Raw genomic sequence first — 13,741 nt, 5'->3', positions numbered from 1 at the left:
TCTCCTCCTACTGCCTTTGCCAACGCAGCAAGCCATCTCTGCTGCTGCCTTCATCCCAGCCCATCCCATCCCGAAACACTTTAAATGTTGTTTTAAAGGCCATCTCCAACCCCATGACACTTCCACACCCTCCAAGTCATCTTTTCTCAGGCATTTCCCAGCTGCTTGAAGCTTTGTTTGGAGGCAAATCACCCCTCGGAGCTTATTGCTGCTCACAGTTCTGGTTCAGCACACGGTACAGACGGGAAACCACCACCAGATGTGGGTAATATTGTCCCCTATGCTTCGAGGTAGATCAGATGCAAGGATCTGGCCCTCTACACACAACGAGGGAGAAACGAGTGTAGTCCAGTTTCCATTGCTCTTTTCCAATGACATCTGGGCTCTCAGAGGACTCGAGGAAAGGTTAAAAGCTGGGTCAGCCCTGCATTTGCTTTCTCTTTGCCTGCCAGCTTCCCTGCAGGGCAGAGTCCAGCAGCATCCACAGAATGAGCCAGTCTTCTGGTCAAGGAAAAGAAAAAAACAACATGCAAGGGGCAAGAGCCCTTCCCCACAGCTGCCCTCCTGCAGCTGAGACATCCTCAGGGATGCTCTGCCCCTGCCCCATTTCTTCTCTCCCAAACTGTAGTAATTTTAGATCCATTAGGTCCAAAATAAAACTCTGGGCTTTTCCTCCTGCTTCGGCACACCACAATAATCCTGGAGATGTGTGCTGACTGAGAACAAGGGTTGCCAGCTGACAGATCCAGCAAGGGGTTGGGTTTATCCTGCCTGTTTTCTTCAAATTGCATGTTTCCTCAAGCTGGGAACAGAGAACAACTGGGGAATGCCTCCTACTCACAGGTTTCCAGTGGACCCAGAGCAAACCCAATCACTCTGTGCAAGAGGAGAGCTCTGTGCTGCAGTGAGGCACAGCTCAAGGAGACAGCATGGGAAGGAGAGCAGTGTCCAAGGGGCATTTCCCAGCATCTTCAAGGACATGGCAACAGCAGACCCCAAACACAGTCCCATGTGTTTCCCACCAGCTCCCACTTGAATACACTGAAGCAGCAAGCATTAAGGAGGTTCAATCCCAGCTGGAAGGTCACCCCAAATGCACAGGGAGGCACTGGGAGAGCTGGGGGCAATGTCCACACAAGAACCTCAACTTCAACACGTCGAGCACAGATGTGCTGGGACACAGTCTGGTCCTCCCACTCTTTCCTGGACTGGGGCTGTGCTCTCAGCTGTTAGAAGGCTCTCGCATCAAGTTTATATTGGAAAAAAAATAAACTCTCCACCTACTTGGACGTCCAGAAATCACTGAGATCTGAAAAACCTCAAACACTGAACTTGGAGGGGATTAGTAAAGAGAGAAGAAACAGCTGGGCCTGAGCCCCAAGTCTGTCTGCCTCAGGGAAGGGTGTTGGAGGCTGTGATGGGCTGGGAAGGTACCGAGCGCTCTGCAGAGCCTCTGAAGAAAGGAAGGGGTACAAATATGAATATATATATACACACATACATATATATTTCCCAGCAATAGCAAAACAACAGGGCATAAGGCAGGCTAAGCTCTCAGCAGACACTGCTAAATGGTTTCCAATTAATTAACTGATTACATGATAGAACAGAAGGGGATTCAAGTGAGTGCTGTTGACCTTTAAGAATAATTAATATCATCAGGATCGCAAAACTCGTCCAAGAAAAATAATTAGGAAGATTCTAATATTGCCTCCAAAGCCACATCGAAGGGGAGAGGAAGGTTCTGGTTAACTCAGAGGCGCAGCTCCCAAGTCTTTCCTAGCAAACCCATCTCTCCCTTACACTTGCTTCCCCCCCGCAGAGCTCACACACACACATGCTTCTTCCATACCTCAGTCAACCCTCCATCTCCTCTCCATTTCCTTAGCACCTTTTCTACATCGCATCCCCTTTCTGCTCCATTTCAACCTTCTTTCCTGAATGACTCCGTGCTTCAATCCTTTCTTGCAAACCCCTCTCTGCAGAATGGTCCCCTATCGCCCCCACATCCACATCCCAACCCCTGCTCATATTTGACCAACACTAGGGTTCATTCTCTGCCTTTCTGCACTTCAGGAAGGAGCCCCGATGCTTCCATATGATGTTGATCCACTTTTTATCTCCAGTCACCACTGGCAGCTTCATAGGCTGCCAGAAGGCAAGCACTGCATGTAATCCCAAAAAAAGCCCCTCCCTCCCTGCCCTTCTTCAGCAGTCAAATCCATCACAGAAGCTGCTCTGGGAAGCAGATGTAAGAGATGCACAGCAGCAGGAGAAAGTGAAAGACAGGGAACTCGTGACTCCCTTTTCTCCCATTGCACCTCAGCAAGCACACAAATACTCCCACCTTGATATATTTTCCACGCTTCTCCTTTGCCAGTTCGCTTGGCCAACAGGTCCTGCGTGGGACAGGGGCTGGAAAGCCACTGAGCCAAACAGGAACTGCAGTGGTGAGCTTCACAGGGAAGGTCACTTGAACACACCGGAAAGGAGGTTGCATGAGCAGCCAACATTTCTTGTGAGGGAAGCAAAAAAAAAAAAAAAAAACAAAGCAAAAAAAAAAAACCCACCAAAAAAAAACCCCACATGCCTGGAATGAAACCCACCTTCGCAGTGAATAAATTTCCTCTGCTGCTCATTACCATTAAAACTTCTGTGGCTTGACACTTCACTAAATTATAGATAAAAGGAAAAATGGTCTTCCTGGGCTCAGAAAAGCAGGCTGCCACCAAAGAAATGTGTTTACACCAGCTAATGAAAAGAAAGCCTGCCGTTAGCCTACAGCACTTGCCTCACCTCAGCGGGGAGCAGAGCCACCTGCACCCAACAGCACAGGGGACCTGGAAGCAGTGGCTGGACACCATGAGGGAACAGAGCTGGGGAGCACACAGGGGCAGTGTGTTGGTGTGGGGAGGTACGTGTGTGGGCACCTGGGGACCAAAAGGACCACACCATCAGCCAGCAGAGACAGCAGCTGCCACCTCCCATGCTGTGTGGAGGCTCCTGGCCGCAGCAGGAGGTGAGGCTGACGTGCTCCAGCTACGTCTCATCAAACGGGAAGAAAAACACTCAGCCTAGGAGACAGACAGCATCAAGCAGGGAGCTGCCTCGCACCAGCCTGCTGGTTCCCTCCAGGGGCCCGAGGGGTGGGGATGGGGAGCACGGAGGCAGCAGATGCCTGGAGTGCACCTGAGCATGGGCAAAGCCTTTCGGGCAGAAATGCTCCCAATTGCAGCAGCTGAGCACATAAGGAGGAGAAATGCTCCAAGCAGAGACCTGCCTGCAGCAACACCCGAGTCGTGGTATGATGTGCCTCATCACAGTCCCAGGAACACTCGGCTGAGGGGGACAGGGAGCTGTTGGTGACTTAATACAGTCAGAGTCCAGCAAGGCTGCTTGCTACACTCCTCACTTATAACAACCCCAAAAGCAGAAACATGTTTTGTCTTAGACAATTAGCTCTGTCAAAAACCACAAGAATGTCTGGACACAGCAGTTACATTTTTCCTGTTCCTCTCAAGACATGATGTACTTAAAGGAGAATTGTCTTTCACCCACCCTTTATCTTCAAATAGTGGTCACTGTGAGGAATATTTTCAAATGAAAATAATCACCATGAAGCACCGAGTGCTTCAGACTGCAGCAGGCACTCCTTCATTATTCTGTGGCAGCAAATTACCCACAATTATCAACACGCACAACTGGATACAACAAACATTTAGCCAAAGCCCATGGGTTGCGGTTGCACTGAGGTCAGATGGCAGCTCTCCTAGAGAACTACTCATGTGAGAAACCCACAGACAGCAGCAGTGCTGCAAGACAACTCCATTCACGCTGCAAAACAAAACCAGTGCCAGGAGACACTGCAGTTCAGAAAGTTTATACTGCATCTGTCAAACAGGCATCTTGGCAAACTGACTTCATAGCAGGAGAGATGGAAGAATAAAGGCGCAGGTGGTAGTGAAACCAGGCTGGTCACCCCTCAGGTGGGCTCACATCTGATGGTTTCATCCAGCTTGCACCTGCAGCCAGGTGTGCAGAGGCACTGCTCCACTCACTGCCCTGGGTGCGTGGCTGGGGCTGGAAGGGGAAGGAGATTGTTCCAAGAGAAGGACAAAGAAGGCAGTGGGGGGCAGGCAGGGAAGCCAAGCTACAGTTTGAGGCTGAGCAAGAGGCAGGGAAGCCAGGAGGCTTCAGTGCAGGCAGGGAGGCTGGGTCAGAGGCCAAGCAGGGAGGGCCAAGAGGCCCAGGCGACGCTAGAGACTAGGGTCCATGCTGCAAGGCAGGGTGGTTGGGGACAGTTCTAGGCTGCAGGCAGAGAGGTCAGAGCTGATTTGGCAGCAGGGAGGCCCAGCTGCAGGCAGAGAAAACAGGAGGCTGGAGAACTGGGTTGGAGGCAGGAAGGGTATGGAAACCTGAAGGGTGGGAGACAGAGAGGCCCAGTCACAAGCAGGAAGGCCAGGCCTGGGTTGGAGGCTGGGAAGCTCAGCTGGAGGCAGGAAGATTGGCATCTGGGGTGGAGGCAGGGAGGCTGGGGGTGAAGGCAGGGAGGCTGGGACCAGAGGCTGGGGGTGAAGGCAGAGACGAGAGACTGGGATCAGAGGCCGGGGGTGAAGGCAGGGAGGCCGGGACCAGAGGCCGGGGGTGAAGGCCTCTGTCCGTGGTGCTGAAGCGCGGCCCCGCGGCGAGCGCAGCGCTGGCCACGGCCCCACCGCAAGGGAGACCCGCAGAGCTGGCTGGAAGCAGTCCGGAGGGCAGCGGATGTGAAACATCCTCATCCTCAGTCACTAGCAAGCCTACAGACACCGTTACCCACATCTCCTGGGGAAGACAAACCTCGTGCTCTTACGGCAGCCTTGTAAATACCCCACAGTCTCTTGCATCCGACACAATTCACAGCGCATCCCTTCACAAATACAAATGAGAGGAGGGGCTTGGTGGGAAACTCCACTCCCCACCCCCCCCTCCAAGTTTTCTAATAAAATTTTATCATTCCAATAAAACACACGACTGCCTAACTTATGACATTTAAATTCTTGCCTAGTCACACACCATCATGAATTAATGTCCCATCATTCATGCCTTGTCGTATCTTATTGCTCAAATAACATATGATTTTAATGTTTCTATTTTTCTGCCCTGGTACTTATTGCCTGTACATCAAAAGGGGAAAATCAGCCCTGAAATCATACTGTTAGTAAACCAGTATCATGGAAAGAAAAACCCCAGGTGAGATAACTTGTGCAGTCACTTAACTTGCACTCATCCTGCCATGATTGTTCACTCTCTCCCTCAGCAGCTTTCAAGAAGGTTTCTGTGTCCTCAGTTGCCTTTTGGTCCTCCTTCCTGTGCAGCACCTCTCTCACTGGCACAGGTAAAAGGTAAAACATGCCTTGCACCACCATCTTATTAACTGAGCCCACAAGGTTTGTGGATCAAGTAAAAGGGACAGCCAGAGGTTGTTTCTGGGGTACCTCCATGATACAGTGACCTCAGGAGCCCTGGAGCAAGATCCAGTCCTTGTCATGCCCAGGTCTCCAGAAATCACCTTATTCTGTGCTGCTGGTGATCTCAGAGATGTGGTCAGGTTTAACCAAGACACAACTACACCTCATCTTCAGGATCACATCCAAGAGGAATATTTGACCTCTCTTTAAAGGGCAGCTCACAACAAGATGTCCATCAGGCCACTGTTGCACAAGAAGGACTATATGACAGAGGATGACCCCCCCCAAAGCCCCAACTTGTCTAAAGTTCACATTTTACCCCAATCCTGAAACAAGGCTTGTAAAAAGACACATGAACATGCACACTCATGTAGGAACAGCCTGATTCAAAATGTCACAGCATTGTCTGCAGCCTTTTTTAAAGAGGGAATGGGAAAAACTAGGACCTTTGCAAAATCACAGTTGCCCATTTCACGTGTCTGCCAAAAGACAATTGATCAAACTTCAGAAAGGGAAATAAGCCTCACAGGCACACAATGCAGCTGAAAAGAATATCTCAACGTTTGAAAGGAAGGAAGGAGAGACAAAGCCACAGAAAAATCCTGAAATCCCAGGTACCAGAGTGATAGACATAAGAATCCGAGCAGCCAAAAAATATTTCTGATAGTATTATTGTAACTCATCTTACATTGCAGCACCATCCCACAATTCAAGGCCAGATTTCACTAGAAACAATACAAGGTGTTATGCTGTGAATAGATCAAATAAAAGCAGAGAAAACAAATGTTATTATTCCAGGTTTTCAGACAGGAAACCGAGGCAGAGCAAGTCTTGCTGCAAGGCGCACAGTGTTTGAGTTGGAAACTTTCTCTTTCAGGTCCCACTAGAGTACATCAGTCACAAACTTGCTGTTGTACCTCCTATTACAATACAATAAACCATCTCCACAGCTGAGTGAAGCAGCCTGCAGTCAGGAATTAGTTACCCAGCCCTTTGAATGCAGGTCAAATGACTTTGACTCAGCCTGAAGGAAAGCCATGGTCCTGCAGGGAACTGGTCTCTCCTCCTGCCTCATGCACAACGGCTGGTAAAACACAGGACTTGCCTCTGCCACTGCAGAAAAAGGAATAGCTGCAGTTAACTGCTTATCAGTCACCCGCGGTACCTGGGAATAAACATGCCATCAAATCACTGATTAGCATATCAGGAAGGACCTGCGCTACACTGGCATCCAGGGGACAAAGCAGATGGGGGGTAGAACAGGAAAGTTTATGGAAGCAGAGGAGATGTTACTACTGTTTATTTTAGTGATTGCACTATAAGCATGCCTGGCATTTTATAGAAGAACTATCGGCACATGGGGGAAAATGTTTCCCTCCATAAATCGCAACACAGAGGTTTGCTCCTGGAAGGGGCTGGAGCAGGAGCATCACGGAATATAATTGGGAATCAAAGAGTACCCAAGCTGCCTACCTGATTAGGGACAGTAAAGAAACATTCACTTAAGTGAAATTAAAGGCTGTTTAAATCTTTCTTATACTTTTTATTTTGCCTATATTCATAGAGAAATTCAATTCCTATTTAGCCACTTGTAAAACCAAAATAAAACACATTAAACTGTCAAGGAGAGGGTTTAGGTAAAAGCATTTTACTTCACCCTCCCAATGAGCTAAGAGATTACATATAGTCATTTACTGTGCCCCAGCTGATACGCAGGGACTCATTAGGCTGCACTGACTGGAGAGTATGGACAGGAAATCAAGAGCAATTAACACATGACAGTTTAAGTTAGGAGGAGACTGACAGGATGGGTATGACAGCAGCGCAGTGATGAAAGGACAAAGCAGGGAGAAATCATCAGGAAGAAGGAGGAAGGGTAATAGGACATCCAGAATCAAGCAGAGGGTTTCAGGCAATCACAGGGCCTGGAGCTGGTTACAGAAAGAGAGCAAAAGTAAGTTTAACCCTGCTTTGTTTATAAGAATGGCTGGTTTAGAGCAAGACAATAAATCATTAACCACAAAGCAGGGAAAAACGACCCTCAAGCCATGACCAAGAGGGAGCAGTGCTATACTTGCAATAATTCAGAGTCTGATATTTTGTTTATTTCTTTATTTAGTGTAAGTTCTCAATCAAGCTCTCAGACACACAGAGCAAAGGTGAACCTTACCAACAACCCTTCAAAAGCACACAGGTCTCATTTGCTGGAGGGCTTCGAATGCTGTCCTGAAACAACAATGAAGAGGGCAGAGAGCAACTCCCCAGCCTTGTCCTGCCTCAACCACCTCAATTTTCAGGAGATATGGTGCGGTTCCTTTCCTCTGAAAGCCTAAAACCATAACACATTTCTGGGAATTCTCATATCAAAGCTAGAAACTACATCCAATACCAGGGTACCAGTTGACACTGCACAACTGCCATGAACCCAACCAGGACACCAAATTTAACCTCATCCTCAGAAAACAAAATAACCTAGAGAGGAGGTTCTGGGAGGCTCCAGATTAATCACAGCTCAGGTTTGCCTAGAAAAACAAGCCCATAGATCAGACAGCTCAGTCTTCACCAGGAAAAGCAGATCTCTGAGCATTACTGCCAATACCTTCCAGATCTTCCCCAATCCTCATTTTGGGGAGAAGACAACTGACAGGATCACACAGATGAAAGGGCCTGTAGAGAAGGTGGTGACCTATCCATACCATACTCAAAAACAGTCACACTGAGCACAAAGCACTCCAGGGTCTCTTTAAGACCCTTGGGTGAAGACTGGAAGACAAAGCTTGATCCTCAACCTCATCCTTACCCTGGCAGGCAGCACTGACAGAGAGCTCTTTGACAGGAGCTGTGTCTCAGCTAGCCCACAAGTCAATTTAGAGCATGTATAAACCTTCAGAAGACAGTTTAAGAAGAGCCTCTGAATGCAGACAGAAATGGCAATTATTAATTTTCTAAATAGAAATCTGACTACTTAAGCCTTATTTAAAAGTGTGTCTGTCTCTATAATTACAGAGTCTTAATTTGTTTTCTTTACTACACAATAAATAAGGTGTGCACAATTACCCTCTGTAAATACAAGGCAGCGTCTCCTGACTGGCTGGTTGAGTATGAAGCTACCCAGGAAAGCGTTTAGAAGGAATCACAGTCTCTTAAGTACTTGCTTCCCGGTAAATGAGGATTCAGGCACTGCGAACATCAACTTGTCTTGCTCTAAGCACATCCTGCTGGGAGCCTATTCTCCTACATTCACAGGTCTACTGTCCCACAGCCAGAAAAGGCTGGACACTTTGGCCAGCAGCAAACAGATCCTGTCCTCTCCCGTGTGTTGATTCCTGGTGCTCTGTGAAGCTGAGCTCTTCTGTCAGCTTCTCAGTGCCTAATGAGGAATGTGATAATGTTCTCTTCCTCCCCACAAGGCACTACAACAGCCTCTCTTTACTATTCCTCTGCCTATTTTCATGATACGAGTAGGAATTTGATATCCTCATGACTTATAATCCTCTATCAAGTTCAAGTAAATTGGCCAAGGCATTCCAGTGTTATTAGGAGAGAGAACGAGAACATGCAATACTTTCTCCTTAATAAGCTGTGTTAAACACGGCAACATAGTAAATATGTATTCAGATGGTTTATCTCTCTCAAATTTGGGAACTGTATCATCCTAAAAGTTTTCTTGTACAGCCTCAAGCCAAAGACCGAGGCTTTCTGTCAACACCAAACCTTTCCTATGTTCACTGGCATCACCTGCTAACACTAACTTCCATAAATCTTGGCTAAAGGGCTCAATATTCCACAACTTAGACCTGCTCATCCTCATATCCAGTGCATGGTGTTTTCCAGAATGATCCCTATATAAGCTGCACAAAAATGGGACTAGGAACCAACCAATGTAACTTTGCCCAGCAAGATGACCTCCAGCGAGGACACAAAATGACACTAGATGATATCCAGTTTAGATCAGACCCACATCCACCCACATTCAACATCCAGACAGTACTTGTTCTAGGAGGAGTCAATTGCCTCAGCCCAATTGCCAGCAGAAGAGGTAGATCTACATTGCAAACCCCACAGTTATATTTTTGATTAATTGCCTCTGTAGCAGTGATAAGCTTCATGGCACCAACTATCAGACAAGCCACAGAGCCTTAACTCTCCTTATGCAAGGAAAAGGAACCAAAGTTATTTCTAGGTCCACATCTCCAGCTTCAAGTCACCCACTGCTCCTCCGCTGATTAGGTTGGCCTCAAACCCCTTACACTTATACAGCTAATTTCAAACTTTAAAGGACAGGCATGACCCTGCCAGGCTGCACTTTGGAGCACTTTGAGGTCTACCATTCAGGCAGTTGAATGCTGAAAATCCCTTTCATAGGTTTCTTGTCTTTCCTCCCTGCTTCTGTGATGGGGATTGAGGGGGGAGGGGGGAACAAAGCCAAACTTTATCCAGAACCATTATCTTAAACAAACCCCCACAAACCTGAGCTCCTGCAATTAGAGCTGGGATAAGTGATCCGCTTGTGATTGCACAGCTGGGGTCTGAAGACAAGTGTGTGCACAGAGGAAGGGCCAGAAATAGAAGTTGCTGGGAGAAGGCAGAGCTATCTGGCCCATCTGAGAGGAGGAAACCTTGATGAAAGGCACTGGGGAAAATACTTACTTCAGCAGGAGGCTGGGGTTTGACCCAGGATGGGGAGGGAGAGGGGGAAAGAAACATCAGCTTTTGAGTCCTCACAACTTGTACATAAGCTTCATGTGGAATAATGCTTGCTGTGGCTCAGACCCAGCTTACAGCACCCTGCAAAGGTCCAGCCCAGGGTCCCCACCACCCTGTGCCAGCCCTTCCTGGCAGTGAAAGCTCTCTGTCATTTATTAGACACATTTGCCATCTTATTGACTCAACTCCACCTGCAACCATCCAAACAGCCAGCAAAGGAGAAGGAAAACCAGAGCAGCAATGACAATGCATACCAGTAACTCAACAAGCCTTAAGCACACCATCCCACAGCCCCCATCCCTGCACCCATCCAGCCGCAGCCAGCCCCGCTGCCAGGGGATTGGGACAGTATCCCTCGCTCCTGTCAGCTACTGTACCTCATTACAGCAGCCCAAGACTTACAGCAGAGTGACATTTCCATTAATCCTTTTATCCCTGGCTCCTACGTGCAGTGGTTGCAGAAAATGTCAGGCCTTCGGCGAGTTGAGCTCCCCAGGAGGCAGCAGCTGCAGAGTAGCCAAGGAGGCACGGTGCTGTGGCCATGGAGGGGATCCCAGGTGGCACCAGGTGCCTGCCAGGCTACAAAAGCCTTGGGAGCCACTGCGTTTTCCCCATCAAGGAGAGTGAGCCCCCAAAAAAGCAGCCTGGCTCCAAGGGAACAGCACCACCGTGGCCCAAGAGCCTCTGGGGAGCAGGAGGGAGCCAACATCCCAGCAAGCACCAGGTCTCCATCCCCAGGTGCCCAGCATCTGCCATGGGGAACATCCACCTTGCAAACTTCCACGCTGCCAGGTCCCAGGAACAGCATCAAAATCCAACAACAAACACTAACCAAATAATATACTTAACTTGCCTCGAGCTTCAAAAGGCAAGGAAAGAAAGATGTTAAGAACATGATCAATCTTACATGGCCCAAGCAGTAAACAAACACATATTTCATCACCACATACCAACCTTAACTCTTGACACAAGATGGATGTGGGGTTTTTTTCCAATCTCAAAAGTAATCTCAAAAGACAAAACCAAACACTTCTGGAAAAAGCAGCAACAATTGCATGTGTACACATTAACGACACATTCAGCCACAGAACAAGCGCACGCGGCCTTCTAAACTCCTACGACATCCAAACTAATTTCATCAAGAATCAAATGTTGTTCATTTTATCTGCTAGATACATAAACAGCAATTGCACAATTGACAAACAATCCCCCTAAAAAAAAAAAAAATCAATTGAGAGAGGTATTCAGAGACAACACTTCCCAGTAACAAACAACTACAGAAAACAAAACAAACACTACAAATCAAAATAACAAAGTGCAGAAATCATGAAAATCCCAGTGGTCAGCATTAAGGAGGGTTTATGCTGACAAAATAAGTACTTCTTCAAACTCAAAAAGGCTTGTTCATAACGCCCTTAACTATTCATGCCCTTTGGTACTGCAGGTCTCCTTTTAGCAAGTACTTTACTGTCACTTAGCAACTGTAACTGGTTTTCCATAAAGGAAGCTTTTGGGGTTTTTGAGTTCACATCATCTCCAAGCAGACATCAAAAGACAAATCTATCCTGCTCTACAGGTCACATCTATCTCCCTCCGCCAGGAACATGTCCATATCGATGACAGTGTGCATCCACAGACTCAAACGGAAGTGTGCTGCTGTTTTTCATGGAAGAAGCCACTAGCATTGGTTTCTAAGAAGCAGGAAGACACACTCCCTCCATCCAGCCCATCAGCTCATGCCCAAGGCCAAGGACCTCTCACTTTTTATATCTATACCAGAGCTGAGAAGGGTTTGATCTTAGACACAGTCACTTTGATGAGTTAATTCAACCCATGGAGCGCCTTGCACACTGGCCTGAAATTCAGGCTTTCATTTATCACCTTAGGAAAAGCAAACATGTATCCAGAAAAGAAATCAATGTCCTTGGTCTCAAGGATGCAGAAATTCCCCGCGATGCTGTAACTTATGGCTAATGATGCCCCAGCAGCTGGACAATTGTGTGATGTCCCACAATCATGGGACTCCAGCCTCTCCGGCACAAAACGTCCTTACTCCAGGCCCACTGCAAATGCTGGTTTAAGAAGTCAATAATTAGGAGCAGAGCTGGCAGCCCTGCACCCCTGGATCTGTGCCAGAAAAATGCCCTCTGGCTAAAAGCTAATGAGTGGGCCAGGCTCCAGCCGTGTACTGGGTCATGCAGCTGCCCCCCAAAGTCTGCAGAAAGAGAAGTGTGCACCAGCCACCACAAGGCTGCTAATGAAGCAATTACTCGTTAGACCAGCCATCAAAGGCCAGCTATTAGACACCAAAACCCATCGGCTGCCCAGCAGAAGCTCACCCTGTCCTGCACCGGGGCCCATTGCACTTCCCGGCTCCTTCACTTTTCCTTCTACTCCTCTTTTTCCACCTCTCCCTTCCTTTCCCCATCAGCATCCTCCTTCCCTGCCACTGCTCTCCCCAACAGGCACTTTGGGGATGGCATTTCCACGGGGAGCAGAGGGCAAAGGCAGCAGTAGCCACGGACACTCACATGTAGCGCAGGTGAGGGTTCTTGGCAAAGGCGCGCGGCTGGATGTTTCGTAGTCCTGAGTTCCTGATTGTCCTGCAAAGAGATGCAGAAGGGCAGCGATGGAGTCAAGGAAGACAACTGCTTCTAAAACCCAACGCTCAGCAGCTCAGGTGCACCACAAGCCCTTGATTCCCACCCCCCAGGAGGCACACCTCTCCCCAGACAGCCTTTATGAGTTACAAGCAAAGAGGAAATTGGGCTTTTCAGCTGCATCTGATATGGCTACAGCACAGGCTCAGCACAGAGAGGCTGCTGGGTGAGCCTCTCCCCCAGCATCCACAAAGGCTTGCTGGGGTGGCCCAGAGCATCTCCTGCTCTTCTCCTCTCCCTCCATCTTCACAAATGCAAACCATCCTCCCACAGCAAACCTAACCCCCAGCACCACCGTCTCCCCCCTCCCTCAAACCAAAGAGAAAACCCTTCTGCTTGCAGCTCTGACAAGAAAGGGTGAGTATTTTGCTAAGGGAGATATGGACATGGGGTGGGAAGCGGATTCCCCCTTCATTTTTGGAGAAGCTGTATCAGCAGTCTGACAAGGGTTTATCAATATCTGCTGCGGACAAAAGCACCCCAAACTTCATTGCTCTTTTCTTAGGTGAGGTGATAGCAGCCAGCCTGCTTACAAGAATGGGGCATGTTATACGCACAGCTTGCTGGGGTTTGGTTTTATGGGTGCTCAGCAATGTACACCTCCAACCAGCAGGCAAGCTGTACCTAATGTAAAGCTCCCAGTGAAACACATTAGCAGGGTCTCCAATTAAGAGACTGGGTGGTATCCTTGCTTGGCCAGGCTTCCCAAGCACCTGGCAAGTCCCTTCAATCGCACAGACCTCAGTTTCCCCTCAATGACACACACAGTTGACCTCTCCCAGGGCTTGGAGGGTTGTGCATGGAGATGCAATTCCCTCATCGTGCAGCACGACCATCATGGCAACTGCCCTAAATTAGGGCCAACATCCCAGTAATGAAGGATTGGGGGAGACAGCTGGAATTTTGCATTGTGGGGCTGAAATGAGT

General features: G+C 48.4%; 1 protein-coding gene across 3 annotated transcripts in view; it reads right to left on the bottom strand.

Moving 5' to 3' along the window:
* The window catches only part of NTRK3 (neurotrophic tyrosine kinase, receptor, type 3), a 226,263-nt gene that overhangs the window by 171,291 nt on the left and 41,231 nt on the right, over positions 1-13,741 (bottom strand). For all 3 annotated transcript variants that reach the window (XR_001412371.1, XM_014944753.1, XM_014944754.1), the window contains exon 3: positions 12,686-12,757. Coding sequence is in view for 2 of the 3 variants with exons in the window: in XM_014944753.1 (XP_014800239.1) it covers positions 12,686-12,757 (72 nt within the window). In the remaining variant the exon portion in view is untranslated. The remainder of the gene's footprint in view (positions 1-12,685; positions 12,758-13,741) is intronic.

The sequence above is a fragment of the Calidris pugnax genome, unplaced genomic scaffold (assembly GCF_001431845.1).
Source record: "Calidris pugnax isolate Ruff unplaced genomic scaffold, ASM143184v1 scaffold70, whole genome shotgun sequence".
Classification (NCBI taxonomy): Eukaryota; Metazoa; Chordata; class Aves; order Charadriiformes; family Scolopacidae; genus Calidris; species Calidris pugnax.
Note: the sequence above shows the minus strand (reverse complement) of the source record. Positions and strands in the feature narration are given on the sequence as shown.